We start from the raw sequence: 16,532 nt of genomic DNA on the forward strand, positions 1-16,532 counted from the left end.
GCATTAAGCAGTGTTATTAGCCTCAACTGTGATTTTCACAAGCATTAAAACTTCTTGCAGTAGTGAAACTACTTGCTTTGAAGGAGTTACTGTGATTCTTTCATACATTCAAAAGCCTGCCTGCAAAAATGTTTTAGAATCATGTCTCTTAGAATGAGATACCTATTAAATCGCTTGAGCATGATGGCATTCTCAGTGCACAGGTCATCTGCAGGTAGAGAACTTGCTTGCCAGCGAAGCCGCTCGTCCGCGTTGGACAGGTACTCGGTCCTTGCAATGTCTGTACGGAACTGAAAAGCACCACACTGTTAGTATCTACCATGGCAAGCTGGTGAAGACATTTTTAGCAAATGCAGCTTCTCCACAAGATATCCTTTTGCCAAAGCTTCATTCTATAGCTAAAAGTCTTAAACTTTTAAACTGGTGCAGTCAATTTGATTTATGATCACATTGTTGTAATTCTTGCCATTACCTGGATATTTGCTTGCTGTAAATGGTGAGACCACGTAGTGAACAAGTTCTGACGCATCTGCTGGTCAAAGTAGCCAGCGTAAGCAATGAAAGCCCCTGAAAGTAAGCAGTCTCCTGCAATAGTGGACATCTGGTTCTTGAAGGTTTCGCTTGTCTTCTCCCATCGTTCGCGTTCAGCAGAGAGACTCTTCAGAAGAGCTGTACTGCGGTTCACCTAGAAAGAAAAACAGTCACAGTCTCATCAGATGATGCACTATCACACTATTTTATGTCTCTGGGGAGAGTTACATTGTGTCAAGGCCCAACTTCAATCAAAAAGCTCTAAACTGAATTCAATTTGTACTTCTTCATCTCTATGTTAATTTATTATGTAGGTATTCCACTGCTATCGTGAAGGGCTTAAAAGAGTAAGTACTCGCATACCACTAACACGTTTATCATTACATCAAGGACATGGAGAAGTTCTAAAAATGTAAAGTCCTGTTAAGATAATACAGTACATCCATGACTATTTCTGTCTTCCAAGGGCTTCCCAATTAGCATCAGCCCGATGTGCCCAGTCTGGATGGCCAACTGGCAACATGAGTTGGTATCTCTCTCCAGAAAGGTTTCAATATCTTAAGTAGCTTTATGAGACCCAGGAATGAAACATACGGCCCAGGTATGCTGGTAGAGCAGCCAGGTTTGTTCAGCAAATAAAAGCTTCAAAAACATTTCTATTTCTGACTATTTCTATTTCTGACTATTTCTGACTATTTCTGTCAAAACAGACAGAATACGAAGTTATCTTTTATTATATAAAAGTTTTACCTTTGCTTCTACAGCAGCCAAGTCTGCCTTAATAGCTTGAGCCTCTGAAATCAGTACTGCATATTCTTCTTTGTAACGGGCAATACTGGCCTCAAGATCACGTATCATCTGTTCCACTTCATTTGCTTTCTGTTGGTTGTCTTTGGCATCATCCTCCAGTTTCTGCAGTTCATTGCGCAGAGGTTCTACTCTTTTCAACATATCAGCGTAATTCAGCTGTAAACAGCAAATAGGGATTTATACTTTCTAAAATAAAATACATTAATAAGGTCCACAGCATTCAGGAATATATTACTGACTACTTATCAAGCTTAATCACTTGTAACCTGTTGAAGAATTAATCACTACTTAACATAAAATTAACATTATCAGTTGCTAAGACTTCAGTTTAAAACAAGTTCAGACATAAATAAAAGGAATTGCTCTTTTTGCAAGATGGTTTTACTCCTTCACAGACTGACAACAAAACATAAGAAAGGTTTATACGGTATAAGTGTGATCTATACTACGTATTCAACAGGGTCTGTCTCCATACCAGTACTGACCTAAATCCACCTTTCTTAGAAGAAAAAAAGATGAGCACAGAGAAGCCACAGAACAGTCAAGAGAGGAACTATTAGCAGGACTCACACTCAACTGTCTCTATGTACCAGTGTCATTCATAGCAGGCATGGCTTTAAAAACAGCCTCTCTACTATCTCAATTGACTGTTAGTTCTGTGGCACAGTACTAGAGAATGCACGTGCCTTCACCTGAACCTTCTGCTCATCATTTCTGAACAAAATAGCCTGCAGTTTTCAGTTGAATAATGTCGAATTGAGAGCCTTTGGAGTCTGACAGTATCAAATTCACGTTGTGCTCAGTCACCTTACCTGTGCAATTGCCCATTTCACCATAGGCCCACAAGCCAGCGATGCTCTGTTTACAATTTCATAGTTGTAACTTGGATTTGACAAATAGTTTTTCTTCATCTTCTCCCGAATGGCATCACTGCAAGGGAAAAGTTTTAGAGACAGAATCAGTACATTGTATGGCCTACTTTCCACAGTTGTTAAGAACAATTTCCAGTAATTTTACAGGCTAGTAATTGGGATGTTTTAATTAGTTCAAGATATTGTTTCAGAAATTAAAGCTTTAGGGCAACAAAAAGCATTTAACAAGTTTTAGGATTAGTCATTCACAAATCACTTAGGTCTGCTCATGTGATCATAGGATAATTCAGGTTGTGAGGGAACTGAGAAGGTCTTCAGTGCACTCCTGCTCAAAAGCAGGGTCAGCTAGGAAGGCTAAATGAGACTGGATGACCTCCTAGACCCCAAACAACCTGGTCTGTTATTGTCACGAGACTATTTGCAACTAGAAACACTGCTTTGACAGGAACACACTATGCATTTATGCCAAAGCGAGCCAGAATCACCTGCTCTGTCCTAATTTGCACGATGTACCTTCCCCAGGAGCCTGTTTCCCATCCCACCTGGACATTCACTACATGTAGAGTAACGTAACCTCAGAAGAAGGATACAGGGCAAATCCAAGACCACCTTCCTTGTCTTTGTAAATAGTTTATTCGCATAACTCAAACTTGTATTTTTACCTGATTTCCTCAGCAGAGAAGTTAACGATGGTAGGAATGAAGTTCTCTCTCATAATGATGGAACGGATTTGCTTCCAGTCAGTTGTGCTTTCACCCAGCAGCAGGCAGATGGACTCCAGTGCCAGCTTCACTGCTGCGGGCGGGTTCGCCATGGAACGCACCTCCACCAAGTGCTGTTTCTTTATCGACTTCACAGCTAATCAGTGCCAGGAAGATGATGAGTTTTCATTGGCGGGGAGAAGGGGGAACAAACAATTAGCAAAATCTGTTATCTTGGATCTGTAAAAAGGTTTCAAACTTGTCAAATGAATTCAGGGTTATTAGAAAGCATCTGTGGATGTCAATTTGCAGCCTATCCTACCGCATAAAAGGCACTTCTCAAAACTTTTCCTCTACAGTTTTGTGAGGGCACAGCTTCACTGTTCCTTTAACTACGTTGTAATAAGGTATCAGCAGAGTCATTCAGATCATGAGCCTTCTTTATGAATACATAGATGGAATAACTAAAGCTAGTTTGCCATACAGGAAGCAGCCAACCAAAAAGGCATCTCAGCTCTCAGCCACTATACTTTAGAAAGGAACAACTCAAACCCACTGAAACATGCTCCATTGACTTTGGGGTTAGGTGCTATCTCAGAGGTTTCTCCTTCCAGGTGCTGACATACCGTTCTGAGCTTCAATGACAGCTGGCTCCACTTTGTCAAGGTCTTCTTTCACACTCATCTGCTTGTCTGCAATCACCTCTTGCTGTTTGTGCAGTTGTTCCTGGATTTCCTGGCTCATGACCTAAGAGAAAATTGCACAAAGAGCTGCTTTTCAGAAGCTGAACTTCCTCAAGCTCCTCGCTCTGCCAGCTGTAATGTTTTATCAGTAACATTTACTCTTCACAGAGATTCAACAAAGATTCTTACTTTTTTCTTTTCAGCTTCCTGCTGATCTTTCACCATCTTTTTCAGCTTGTCATTGGCTGCTGCATTCTTCACTTCCAGTTCCTGACTCTTTATTCTTAGGTCACGCCGTAATTCTTCCACCTGAGATAGATTGCAAGAGGGGAGAATTCAGATTACACGTGGAGACCTAGGTAACTTGGCCAGACTTACAAGAGGCAGAGTTGCAAAGATTTGTACCTGATCAACTGTTTCCTTGATTTTTCTAAGGCCAACATTTAAATGCATTTGCTGTTCCTCTAATTCACTTCGTTTCTCATTGAACAAGTTGGCATAATGGTTGATGAAATCTAAGTAGTGGCGTGGTGTAATTGCCATGGTTCTGCCTCCTCGTTTTGCCAGACGAGCATTAGCCTTTAGGAATAAAGAAATCATAGATTGTGTATTGATTTTAAGCCTATTCAAATGCGAAAGCTTTTTTGACGTTGTTGTTTCTGGATTTACTTAATTTTTTTTTTTAACTGGCACTTGACATTCTAACCTAGAGATCAACACAAGTTAAACAGCGTAGTAAAACTCACCTGGTGAAGAGTCTGATGAACAAATACACAGCTATTAACAATAGCTTCCCTGTGTGTTGGTGGCTGTGGCAGCTTATCGTACACAACTGGCATGTAGTCCGGCACAATATAATTTGGTTTCTCAAGATCCATTTTGCTTGTGAACTCTTTGCCAACTTGGTATAGTGCCTCAGTTGACCAGTCTCCAAACCAGTTCAAGACGCACCTAAAGTACAAAACATTTGTTCAGCCTCTCCAACAAGTACAATTTCACTGGTATTTGTAAGGCACATTGAATATGCAGCAATTACCTGTTGAAGAGAGCAGGAGAGGTGGCTGCCCTGTCCTTCAGGCCCTCAGAAGATGGGTTCATAGTGAACACAACATGGAGATTGCGAATAACTTGGCTGGTGAACCATTTGTAGAGTTCTTCATGTGAATCTAGCATTAGGCCTTCTTTCTGTGCCCCTTCCTTACACTGCGTCATGAGTGTGGCATATTCATCCCCTTCAAAGAGACCAGGCACCTAATTCAAAAGAGAGTTTTGTTGTAGCTTATAACTGTTAACAACAACAACAAAAAAAAACCTTGAAGTACTTACTTAAGGCCTTCTTACCTCTCCATTGGCTAGAAGTGTATTCATTCTCTCCAGGAATCCAGAATCCAGTACATTTGACTCATCCATTATAAAAGCTATTTTTTCATTTTTACAGCCAGAACGTCTCAGTACTGTCCTCAGATCCTCATCAAAATCTTCACCTGTGTATTTTCTGTGAACCTGATAAGATTAAACACAGGTTATTAACATTTATTTTAGCTTTTAAGGGGATTGTGTAGAGACATTTAAAATATGAGTTTAGAGTAATTTTTTTTTTTTTTTAAAGTGAAACAAGCATGCCAACCTTAATTTGGTAGACACTTAAACCGTTCATCCAGGCAACAAATCTCGAGAGGGTTGTTTTCCCTGCTCCACTGACTCCAATAAGCAGCAAGTGGCCCTGTGGCTGACGGAAAATTCTGAAAAAGAACATAACCAAGCAAGTTTGATCAACAGTGCTATCAGCTTACTGGAGTATTTTCTTCAGCAGCTAGACTTCTAGGGTGGCACCAAAACTGATAATGCACTTCTCTCCAGCTAGGATCTTGTTATCCATAGGCTGCAATTTGATGATCTGTAGACGAAAATGGAATCGTGCTCCATTCTTAACTGGGTTGGATCAGGCTACTCTATTTTGGAACACCTCTTCAGACACCATTTATATAAACAATGCCTTAACTCTCAACTTACCGGTCAATTCTTAACACGTGATCCAAGACTTCATTGAACAGAACAAGTGGTACATCAAGTTCTTCTTCATAGAAGACTTTCAGCCTAGCCTTCACATAGTCTCTTAGTTCCTCCTGATCCACTGGAATATAGTCCTAAAACAGTCAATCAGTAAAGCAGTGAATTTAACATTAAGGGAGTTTGCTTAGGGATGCATTTAGACTAGACAAAAGCACAATTACGGAAATATCACCGACTGTAGCAATTATATAGCAAAGCTCATACATTTAACCATCATAGATGCATGTATACAGCTTAGAGTCCTACAGATAGCAGCACCAGGTTTAACATCAAATCTAATAACCCTACATTAAGTTGAGCCCGAGCTGCTAATCACCCCAGAGGCTATGAAGTAGCACTACAGACCTGCTCTCCTATGATTATTTTAAGAAGTGTTTCCTTGGCATTTGCTATTAGTCACACAGATACACAGCAGGTTAGATGAATCTTTGCTCTGATCCAACAGGATATCTGCACCCTACCAGAAACAGTATCCCAAAATTACACTGAAAGTTGTTCAAGGATCACTGTCTTATCCAACACATGCAATATGCAGCATCTGTCAGCAACATTCTATTAAGAGTTTTGCTCTCTACTCTGGAAAAATATTTTATACTGCCTTTATAGCTAATGGTAGTTCTTACAACAGCATCACTGGCAAAACACCTACTAGCTTTGTGGCAGTCAGTAGCAAAGTCTCACTCGGATTGTCCCCTTCCCCATTTACCTTTGATAGCCAGTTGCTGTATAAGATTGGTCTGCTCATAGCTTTTTCTTTGTCGATGTTGGGGAAGTGTTTCAGAGCAACCATATCAATGTTCTCATCAGTCCAGCGCCTCTCCTCATCTTCCACAAGTCTGGATAAAGAAAAAAGGTCATTGAGAACAACTCTGTAAAAGGATAGTCACCTCATGTAGACAGTACTACTGTTATGCTTCCAGTTAGCTTACAGACCACTTCCAAAAGTGTGAAGTGGAACTGAAGGAAAAAAAAATAATTCCAATTTATATTTCAGCTATTTAACAATATGCACATTGCAGTTTGGTCTTCTAAGGAAATTTGGCAAGGAGTGGGAAGAACTCAGTTTACATCTTTCTTACCATCTTATGCTTATTTTACCTGTCTTGGAAGAGACGTAACGCTTCGTGGGCCCAAATCCTGATAAGGCCTTCAACTGGTAAGGTTTCTAGTGGTCTTAATGCTTCAAATATACCTCTCACCCATCGAGTCATTTCACGGGGTGAATAGATGTAGTGTGGCTGTGTGTCTTGAGTGAATCTCTCCTGAAAATTCAGTTACCATCAGTTACTATTAGTAATCCAGATGTGCTGCGTTTGTACAGGTCTTGTGTTTTAAGGCATAGCTCTGCTATCCTCATTCAGTGGTTTTCACCACAGCACAACCAGTTCCTATTTGCACATTAGTTCTTACACACATTGCCCACATAAAAGGTAAACATGAAGTGATTCAGCAGCAAGAAACACTAATCAAATTTGGGGTTTTATTCAACAGCTACCTGGGACATTGTGTAGAATTCTACCATAGCAGCAGTGAGAGGCTCTGCATACGTGCGAAGCGAAGGGATGAGCCGCAGCATGGCACGATTGAATGTTCCGTATATCTGAGTAAGTGAAGCTGGTCCAGGGTAGTCCACATAAACCACAGGAACATGTCTCAAAAATCTAAAAGATCAGAGTATTAGATATTCAAAAAAATCAAATAACAAAGTACAATATTTCAGTTACTTTTGTCAAAATCGAATCACTGATCAATTCGACCTTCTCAGTAATAACTACAGTTGGTTAGGTTGATCCTTAGGGCTTTTTGTGATCTGACACTAAGGTATCCACACTATTTTAGACAGATTATTTAAGAAACATAATGGCCACTGGATGACTGGGAGGATAAAAACCAATTAGTTCAAAACCAAAGTGTATTAGAAGTTCAAAACCAAGTCAATTAGGAATAGATTGCAGAGTCAGTTCTTGAATTTGTAGCCTGGCTCTGTAGCTATATGACATTTATTAGATACATTACCTGTGAGAGAGAGGTTTTCTTCCAGGATCAGTAGGTGGATTACATGCACCAACAAACTGAATTCTCTCCAGTTTCACCCATGTCTGGTCTGATGTACGATAGAATCCTCCATGTTCCACCATCTGAAGAATAAATATCCCAATTGATATAACATTAATTTCCCCTGGAGATAAGTGTATTACAAGATAGTTGATTTCAAGGGAAAACAAACCTGTCTAATGAAGGATATGACTCTCTGCGTGCCATATTTGTCCATATCTGGCAAGTTGATTTCATCACAGAACAGCACCAGCCACTTTCCCAGCTGCACTGGAGCCAGCACCACTCCATTAGGTGTTCGCCTGTACTCACAGTAGTGATCAAAAGTTTTCAAGAGCAGTTCTGGAGTAGTAGCACTAGAAAAGTTGAGTCCAACCACCTTAAATTGTAAAGAGGAAAGAAATAGTTACAATATGCTAAAGATTGAAAGAAAAAAGTCCTGTTTTAACTTGACTTTTGTAGTGGAAATATGTAGGTCACTGGATATGTATCCCAGCATACAGTCCACATTCTTACATTTCCCTCTGCGGGCTCCACTTACCATGCAGTAGCCCCACTCCTGCTCAGCCCCATACACATAGCATCACAGTGTTTTATTATTGCTATTCCACCTAAATACACTGAAGCAGAAGAGCTATTCTCGGACATTATTAAAGGATTTTAGATGACAGTTGGACAAATGCTCCTCTATTATTGAAACTGGAAAGCAGTAGCTTTCTGGGTAAGGAGTTTGAGCCATAAATTTAGATTCTACTTAACACACTTGATTTTTGCTCTGCTGAAGAGCTGGTTAGCAAATCACTTAGGTACTAGGTCAAAGCTGCTGTAAGCTTTAAGGCCAGAGTTGTTATTCCTCTGTAATTCACACATACAAACTCAGATATACTTACCTCCATGTCAGGCAGGGCTCTGAGGGCACTGAAGAGGGTCATGGTCTTCCCAGAACCTGGTGGCCCACAGAGCACTAGAGGTTTATGTTCTGCCAACCAAGTATACAGCAATGCTTCATGACGAACTGTATCTAGGGTTGGTACCACAACATCAGGAGCAGCAACTTTGTGTGTCTCAACTTCAATTTGAGGAACTTTGGATTGCCATGGCACCCATTCACCTGTAATGGACACCTAGGAGCACAGAAACATGATTGGGGCAGTTTAGAACGGGAATCCAGTGCAGTCTTAGTTAAAAGGAACTTTTTATTCTCCGAAGAGCTTTGTGGCATTAAATTAGATGTGATTAGTTAAATAGTCAGCTTAATATCACTCTTCAGTGATAAGCCAGAAACTAAGATTCAAGATCTCTGAAATATAAAATAAGCTTCAAAGAACACAAAACCAGAAATGTTCCTAGCTCATGTAAGTTTTTACCTCATAATCAATTATAGGTATGTTGGGTGCAGTCGGCAGTGGCACCGTGGTGATTCTCCTAATATATTCTCCCAGCTCTGCTCTCATTTTCAGGCGACTGTCTCCAGAAAGGGACCACAGGATTGCATAGACCAAGTACCTCTGTGGAAGACAGAAGCAGCCATTACTTGCATAATAATGGAATGAATCTTAGTGAACAATAAATCAAATCTAGCTGCTACACTGATACACCAAATATAGAAGTTAAATTTACCTGGATATAACGTTCTAGCTGATCTATCTGCATTGGAAAGTCTGGATGGTTGGCATTATACTGGGCTACATTGCGGCAAGCTTGATGCAACATGGAGAAGAGAGAGCCAAGGCAGCGCAAGCGGGTAAGATCCATAATATGTTCCAACTTGAAAGCATGTTCAAGTGCTTTAGTCACCAAGCCATTAGATGTGAAATACGGCTGCATTATAGTTGCAGCATCTCTTTGAATCTGTTGGGGGAGACAAACACTGGTCAAAGTTGCTTCTTGTATGATTACTAGGGAGCAAAAAGTAATTTATGTTTTGAAATGCTTCATATTTTAATATTTTTTTTTAAAAAGTTACTTTTCTATTATAGGTTATAATAAATTTGAAGAACACTATACCTCTTGTGTTCTAAAGTTCACTCCATACCTGCAACATTGGGGATGCTGCTTCCTCTCCTTCATCTTCTTTGCCCTTTCGCCTTCTCTGAGCTTCTTCCTCACCTTCATCCAACGGAATGCTTCTTAGTCTGGCCAGGAAGTTATTGAATATCATGTCTGTACTGAGAACATCTTCACTGAACCAGACCATGCCACATCTTGACACAGTGGCCAAAGTAGCATATTTCAGATCTTGCACTTCAAACATGATGCGTACCTAAGAACAGAAATTTAAAATGGAGTTTGAAGTTAAAACAAACCAACAGATCTTTTAAAAGATTTCACAGCAGCATAATGCTGTCCTAAGTTCATCCTAGTACTACTGTAATCCTAGATCTTAATGTAACACGTGGGATTAGGATTATTTTATAGAATGAGACTAAGCATAGCATTGCCTGAAACGTTTCCTTCCTCAAAGCTCCTAACTCCAAGCAAACAACTACCTGACATCTGCTTCTGACGAGAAAGATAGCTTTAGTTTGGATTAGGATAAAAGCCATTAAGTTTGTATGCAGAAGTAACTTTTATATGAAAATACCGTGTAAAAGAAATAACATTACATTTGGTGGAAGACTCAGACGTTCTCCATTTGGCAGAGTTAGCAGTTTGTTGTCATCCAAAACAGAGTTTAAGTTTTCAACCCATTCAGGGTCTACATCACCATCAAAGATAATCCACTGCCGTTTTTGCAGTTCACCTCTCACGTTGTCTATGATCCTACATTAAAGGAAATATTTATTTATTGCAGTTTTGCAGACAACAGGGAAGACTCATTAAAGCAGAATATCCAGGGCACAAAAGTATTGGACATTTTTCATTACTGCTATTAAAGACTCACTTTCTCAGAACATGGGTGAAGAGGCCATCTGTCCATTCCCTGGTATTTGGATCCAATGTACCGTAGAGGTGATCTTTGCTGATCGCTTTCGGATCAATAATATGAGCAACACCTTCCACACCCTCCAGTCGTTCCAGGGCTTTCAGAAGCACTCTCCAAGCCATGCTCTTTCCACTTCCAGAGGGACCCACCATCATCAATCCATGATTTATCTGTGTAATTTGATACAACTGAAGAACCTATGACAGAAAAAGTGATTAATTCTTATTTAAGTCTTCAATTCTGCAGTCATTTTGGACTTCTTTTTTATTGCTTGTGCTAAAGGATCAGAAAAAAAAATCCAGCACTTTTCATAATAAAAGAAGCGTAGACTTATAGATACACTAATTTCTGTTCCACAAGAGCATTTTCAGTTTTACAATTTACCTTTTCAACCCACATGCCACCAACTTCCTCTCCATCGCCATAGGTAAGGTACATTTCCTGACACACTTTCTTAAGCTCCTCTCGCAAGGCTGTCATCTCCCCACGATGATACTGCACACCAGGGAACACATCAGACAGGAGGCTGAACAGCAATGGAATGTCTTCTGCAACCAGTTTAGGGACCATAGTTTCACATACACTCTGGATCAGGATCTGCAGAGAAAGTCATGTTTTGGTTAAGATTTTTTGGTGAGTTTACTTTGGTGAATGAGTTTGACAAGCAATATTTGACTATATACTTTACTGATAGAGCACCAGACTACAAATTGGCAGCTCTTTAACAATACTACTTATTGCTGTTAAGATTTGTAGTAAAAACAACCACTGATGATCTTTAATTTTGAAACTATGCAATTATGAACTGCTACCAGTTTTTAGTTTATACAACTGTAGTTGCTCACATCTCAACACATTTTTGGTATTAACTACAGAGGAAGTGAGCACCAGAGTTATGAATGCAGTACTTTCAGAGAGCAAATCCCTTACTACTATGGATCCAGAGTCTCCTTTTTGTGATTTAGTACTTCTAAGCTATCAAATCACCCTCTCCAAAACAAGCATTATTTTGCCTGCATGGCTTAACACGAAATGCTAGTCTTGCACACATTCACTCTGTTTGGTGTGCACACTGCACTTTCTCACGAGTTAGAGCTCACACACACACATTACCTCTTGTTCTGGTAAGTTCTCAGCAATTTCTCCCTCATCAACAACTTCACCACGCTCTTCTTTCTCCCGCTTTATCTTCTGAATCCTCTCTCTCTTCACATTACCCGCACTAACCAGTACACTTTTCAGTGCTCTCAAGCCAAAATCGTAATGGCTTTGAGAAGAGAGCTGTTCATCACAAAGCCTAGAATCAAACGAGATAAAATACAACTGATTCTCAACAGAGACTGATAAAATATTAAAAAAGTGGAAGTCATTATTTATTCAAAATGAATGCTGCACAACATGCTTAAATGAGTTAAAGGATGTTACAGATTTGAACAAAGAAATCTATTTAACTGAATGGAAGCAAAATTATTACTTACTTGAAGAATGGCACAATCTTATTGGCAAGCACTTCAGCCGTACGGAAACCTTGTGAGTACAACATGACCTGGGCAATCAACTGACGATCTGGTTTTGTCATTGCCAAGCTACGGAATAACTTTTTCAAGTTGTCAGGCAGATTGGATCTGCCCGCATAGCCAGGATTCATGGTGATGAAGATAGCCATGTCAGGGCTCACTTTGACTTGTTTGTTCAGCAGCTCACAAGTAATTGGTGTCGCAGCTGAAAACACAGTGCATATAATCACAACTTAGTGCTCTATTGAACTCAGAAAAGATAACAGACTTCTAATATTCTATTTTAGTTTGCTACTTTAATGAACAGCAACTCCTCTTAAAGTGAAATATTTTTTACCAGCCTAAAACTACTTCAAGACTCAAATTTTTATGAAAAGCACCTTCACTCTTGGATTATTTGGGAGAAACATAACTGAGCCACAAAACAACCTGAAGGACAGTGTCCAAAGGCAGAACACTACTAGGAATTAACAGTTACGTACTCTTGTCATAGTTGGGGTTGGAATGCTCTCGCAATGCTTCCTGGATGCACTGAACTTGCTGGGAAACGGCAGAGAGCATTCGCTCCTCCAGTCTGTTGAACTCATCAAAGCAGCCCCACGCGCCCACCTGGCAAAGCCCCACAAAGATGCGTCCCATTGCCTGTATGCAGAGAGGAAAAGTTAACCTGAGGTTCAACACCACTCCTACCTACACACAGGCCAAGAGCAGAAAAGAACACTTCATTATATGCAATATATAGATAACAATGTAAAACACAGACAAGGAATCATGATCCTTCCTTACACACATACATATGTACATACATATCTGGAAGATAGAACTACAACTCCTAAACTTCCCCCAGCTTAATGCTGCTCTTTTGTATTAGGCATTTTTTGTCATTGAGCACCTGTACAACCTATGGATGCCTGTTTAGCTAACTGTTATTGATAATTATTTTGAAAGTGAACAGTGTTGGCCGTTTTAGAATTCTGAAAAGACTCCTAGTGCTTGTCAGCAGAGACTTTTTAAAAAATGAAACATTTACCTGGAAGTCAAATGTCTCATCACAGTTGAAAACCAACACGAACCGGCCAAGCTGATGTCCAAGAGCCTTAACAGATTCTGTTTTACCAGTACCAGCGGGACCTGTTTTTGAAATAGGACACGTGTCAGTATTTATAGTCTGAGGTAATGCTGCCCCTCCATCAATGTGCATGCTGGCAGATTATGCAGTCCCTTGCAGGAGAGTTCAGTAGCACACAGAACTGATTCCCCTTCACTATCTTAGTTAAACCAGCTCTGAACATCCTCATTAAAGCTGTAAACTACAGAGGAAAGGAACTCATGTAGTTGTCTGAAGTTTCAGTTTTCTTTAGGCACAGACTCACCAAACGGTGATCCTCCAAGTCTTGCCTCCAGCGCTTGTGTCATTGTCAGGTAACAGCGGTCAGTAAGAGGAGTCTGTACTAGTTTATCCTGAACACCAAGGTACTCAAAGCCATAGTTGAATTTTGCGTTCGCCATCTGAATGGAGAGCTGTTGCAGCACATCTGTCTGTTTCGGGTCGAAGTAGAACCGCATCTGGCTGAGCCACTCGAAGGATTTGGAGTTGTCAATCTTGCTTCGGATCAGCGATCTTGTAACATCTCTCTGGTGTACCAGCTCAGTAATCTGGAACGCAAAGCAACTTCTTAAACCACAGCAACACAACTCATTGCTAATAAAGCTAAAAAGGGGTCTAATGCTTTTCAGAACAGTGTAGTGAATTGCCTGCACCCATAAACCACAATCTACCATCAGCAACTGCCTTAAAATTCGTTACTATGAAGACGGAGCTGAAATTGTGTTAACTGTTCTTGTTAAGAGATTTACAGCAAAGCCAGCCTTGTCCACTATCATCCTGTCAAGTCATTATGCAACTAAGTTAGGTATTTTTCTTGCCAAAAACTATGAATTAATTCCTAAAATAGACTGATTTTTTTCCTTTAAAATGTAAAGGAATAGCCCTGGATGATTTTACTTCTTCCCTCTCAAACCTGATCTACAAGCAAAAGCATGTAAAGACAACTGAGACACTTCAGATAATGAGATGTTTTACTTTTGAAGGAGGAAATCAATTTGGAAGAGTTAGGCTAACAAACAATTCAGTGAAATCTAGTTTATAACATGCTCTCATACATTAAGTTGATTAGAGTTAACAGCTACTACCATTTACAGGACCAGGGTTTAATAACAGCATTTGTTTTTCACCCTGAAACAATAACAATCTTAGCCTACCTAACCTCTTAATTAAATCTTTGAAAAGCTCACCTGTCAACCGGGGAGCCAAAATGAGGTTCTAACTTACCAAGTGTTCCAGTTTCCTTCTGCGAAGGGGCGGCTGCTCCATGAGCACAGAGTCTGCCAGGACATTGAGCGTGACCTCGACGTTGGCTAGCACAGAGTGGAGAGGACTGCTGTCCCCACCACCGCCCATGCCATTGAGGGCAGACTCTACATTCTCAGACCACGCAATCTGGGCTGACAGGACAACAAGCTGGGCCTGTATAACAAAAATCCTCATCAGACAGTTCTTCTCAGTTCATTAATGAAGGTATAACATGTTTAAGTGTTCCACATGGCTACCTGGTATTTGTCAATCCAAGAGATGTAGACTGCTGGATCAATTGAAGTTGCTTTACCAAAGATTTCTACTTCGGTAACAGACTCTGCAAGCAGTTTAGCAAGGGTCACTCTCATCTCTCTCTCCACAAGTGTTAGCCACTCATTGATCTTGGGATGTTCTGTGATGGAGACAGGGGTTTTGAACAGCACCTGCAAGAGTCAGATTTAAGATTTAAGTCAATCCTTGTTCATATATTTATACATATTTATTAAAAAAAAAAAAAAAAAAAACAAGAAAAAAAAACCACCAGCAACAGAACTCCCCAAAACAACTGCAGCTATACCTCCTCTCCTTCACGTGAGGAGATTCCCAGAACCACCGAATTATCTTCATTGAGAATTATGCTAGAAACGCCAGCAAACATCTTCTTGAAGTGCTTCTGCAGCTTGGCAACATTTTTGCTGTTTCCAATAATTTCAAGCAAGTCTTCATCGCCAACAAAATAAAACCTGTTGATTAGAGAAAGCAATATAAATATCACAATTGCAAGCATCATTTTTTTTTATGCTTCATAAATGGCCATTATCTGGACATAATTGATGCTAAGCCTCAGCTCTGGTAGTCTGTACCACAGAGCCATAGAACATGCAATTTCATCAAATTATTCCCATCAAATTGAAGTCAGTCTCTTACCGAGGGAAGGAGGACCTCTCCCTTTCCAAGTATTCTCCCAGGGCCTTCTGGATCTTCCCAAGCAAGTCTGCCAGCCTCTCTAGTGACCTCTGAACACCCTGAATGTTAAGAACGTCCATCACAAGTGGAGATTTGGACACCTTTTTCATGAGTGCCAGAAATTCAGTGCTGATGCTGCAAATCAAATGACACAGTACATTAGTGAGAACTGAGTAACCAGAAATCCACAGATCTTTGAAATTATCTCTAAATTACTGCTACTCCTCTAGTTTCTGTGCTAGGAACAAAGGGCTATATTCCCAAAGTAGTTCTTCAAGGCAACAAAAATCTAACTTATTTCCAAAGCTCAGTCTATAAATTCCAGTTCTGAAGCTCTATTTTTCTTCATTTCCTGAGAACTTACAAAATCTGATTCTCTTAACCAAGTGAAAAAGTCTGGAACAAATGAGGAAAAACAGATACTTAAAAGCAGAGGAGAAAAAAGCATTTGATAGCGAGATCTTGCTCTGTAAAACAACAGCAGTGCTGGAGAAGCCCTGAGGTAGCTGCCTGTAACTAACAAGAAAATAAAACAATACAAAACTCACACACCTGAACCACAATCATCATCTAAAAATCTGCATGCCAGCCTGCTTTATATGCCTTTTTCTTCTGCTTGACAAACTTAAGTCTACAGCAGGGCTGAAATGCAGCCAAATCAGGTAAGAATACGGTTAATATATCAACTTCCAAAATGACACCAAAGTTACTACACCAAAGTTACAAAGTTTCACTCCTGTCCATAATATGCTACAAGGGATGCAAGGGGAAAAAAAAAAAAACAGTTAAAAAGTTACCTTTGAAATCGCTGGGTTTCCACTGGCAGCAAGTGCTTGATGTCAGCACTACCAGTAAAGATACCCTCCAGGTAGACCCATCGTCTTTGGACATCTATCCAGACATCAAAGAGTGCCATGATACGGTTCAGTTTATCTTCCCAGCTAAGGGCATCTTCCTCAAACACCTGAAGTTTAAATACCATATTACTATTCAGTCTGAGGGTGTCAGGAGTTCAGATGTTATTACTTAAACAAGCAGACAT

The 16,532-nt window shown here is 40.1% G+C and overlaps 1 protein-coding gene across 1 annotated transcript in view; it reads right to left on the minus strand.

The window, feature by feature from the left end:
• DYNC1H1 (dynein cytoplasmic 1 heavy chain 1) overlaps positions 1 to 16,532 on the minus strand; it is a 39,832-nt gene that overhangs the window by 10,472 nt on the left and 12,828 nt on the right. The window contains exons 22-56 of the mRNA XM_026050410.1: positions 16,288 to 16,454; positions 15,452 to 15,625; positions 15,102 to 15,267; positions 14,779 to 14,967; positions 14,501 to 14,695; positions 13,542 to 13,824; positions 13,199 to 13,299; positions 12,651 to 12,810; positions 12,130 to 12,373; positions 11,765 to 11,948; positions 11,036 to 11,248; positions 10,610 to 10,848; positions 10,332 to 10,488; positions 9,761 to 9,988; positions 9,346 to 9,576; positions 9,093 to 9,233; positions 8,616 to 8,849; positions 7,898 to 8,104; positions 7,687 to 7,808; positions 7,166 to 7,331; positions 6,769 to 6,932; positions 6,377 to 6,506; positions 5,611 to 5,744; positions 5,225 to 5,339; positions 4,939 to 5,100; positions 4,634 to 4,848; positions 4,344 to 4,548; positions 4,003 to 4,176; positions 3,787 to 3,906; positions 3,541 to 3,661; positions 2,876 to 3,071; positions 2,154 to 2,271; positions 1,282 to 1,497; positions 473 to 685; positions 163 to 290 (exon numbers count right to left, since the gene is read on the minus strand). Coding sequence (XP_025906195.1) covers positions 163 to 290; positions 473 to 685; positions 1,282 to 1,497; positions 2,154 to 2,271; positions 2,876 to 3,071; positions 3,541 to 3,661; positions 3,787 to 3,906; positions 4,003 to 4,176; positions 4,344 to 4,548; positions 4,634 to 4,848; positions 4,939 to 5,100; positions 5,225 to 5,339; positions 5,611 to 5,744; positions 6,377 to 6,506; positions 6,769 to 6,932; positions 7,166 to 7,331; positions 7,687 to 7,808; positions 7,898 to 8,104; positions 8,616 to 8,849; positions 9,093 to 9,233; positions 9,346 to 9,576; positions 9,761 to 9,988; positions 10,332 to 10,488; positions 10,610 to 10,848; positions 11,036 to 11,248; positions 11,765 to 11,948; positions 12,130 to 12,373; positions 12,651 to 12,810; positions 13,199 to 13,299; positions 13,542 to 13,824; positions 14,501 to 14,695; positions 14,779 to 14,967; positions 15,102 to 15,267; positions 15,452 to 15,625; positions 16,288 to 16,454 — 6,212 coding nt within the window. The remainder of the gene's footprint in view (positions 1 to 162; positions 291 to 472; positions 686 to 1,281; positions 1,498 to 2,153; positions 2,272 to 2,875; positions 3,072 to 3,540; positions 3,662 to 3,786; positions 3,907 to 4,002; positions 4,177 to 4,343; positions 4,549 to 4,633; positions 4,849 to 4,938; positions 5,101 to 5,224; positions 5,340 to 5,610; positions 5,745 to 6,376; positions 6,507 to 6,768; positions 6,933 to 7,165; positions 7,332 to 7,686; positions 7,809 to 7,897; positions 8,105 to 8,615; positions 8,850 to 9,092; positions 9,234 to 9,345; positions 9,577 to 9,760; positions 9,989 to 10,331; positions 10,489 to 10,609; positions 10,849 to 11,035; positions 11,249 to 11,764; positions 11,949 to 12,129; positions 12,374 to 12,650; positions 12,811 to 13,198; positions 13,300 to 13,541; positions 13,825 to 14,500; positions 14,696 to 14,778; positions 14,968 to 15,101; positions 15,268 to 15,451; positions 15,626 to 16,287; positions 16,455 to 16,532) is intronic.

The sequence above is a fragment of the Nothoprocta perdicaria genome, unplaced genomic scaffold (assembly GCF_003342845.1).
Source record: "Nothoprocta perdicaria isolate Ctin4 unplaced genomic scaffold, notPer1 scaffold_69, whole genome shotgun sequence".
Classification (NCBI taxonomy): domain Eukaryota; kingdom Metazoa; phylum Chordata; class Aves; order Tinamiformes; family Tinamidae; genus Nothoprocta; species Nothoprocta perdicaria.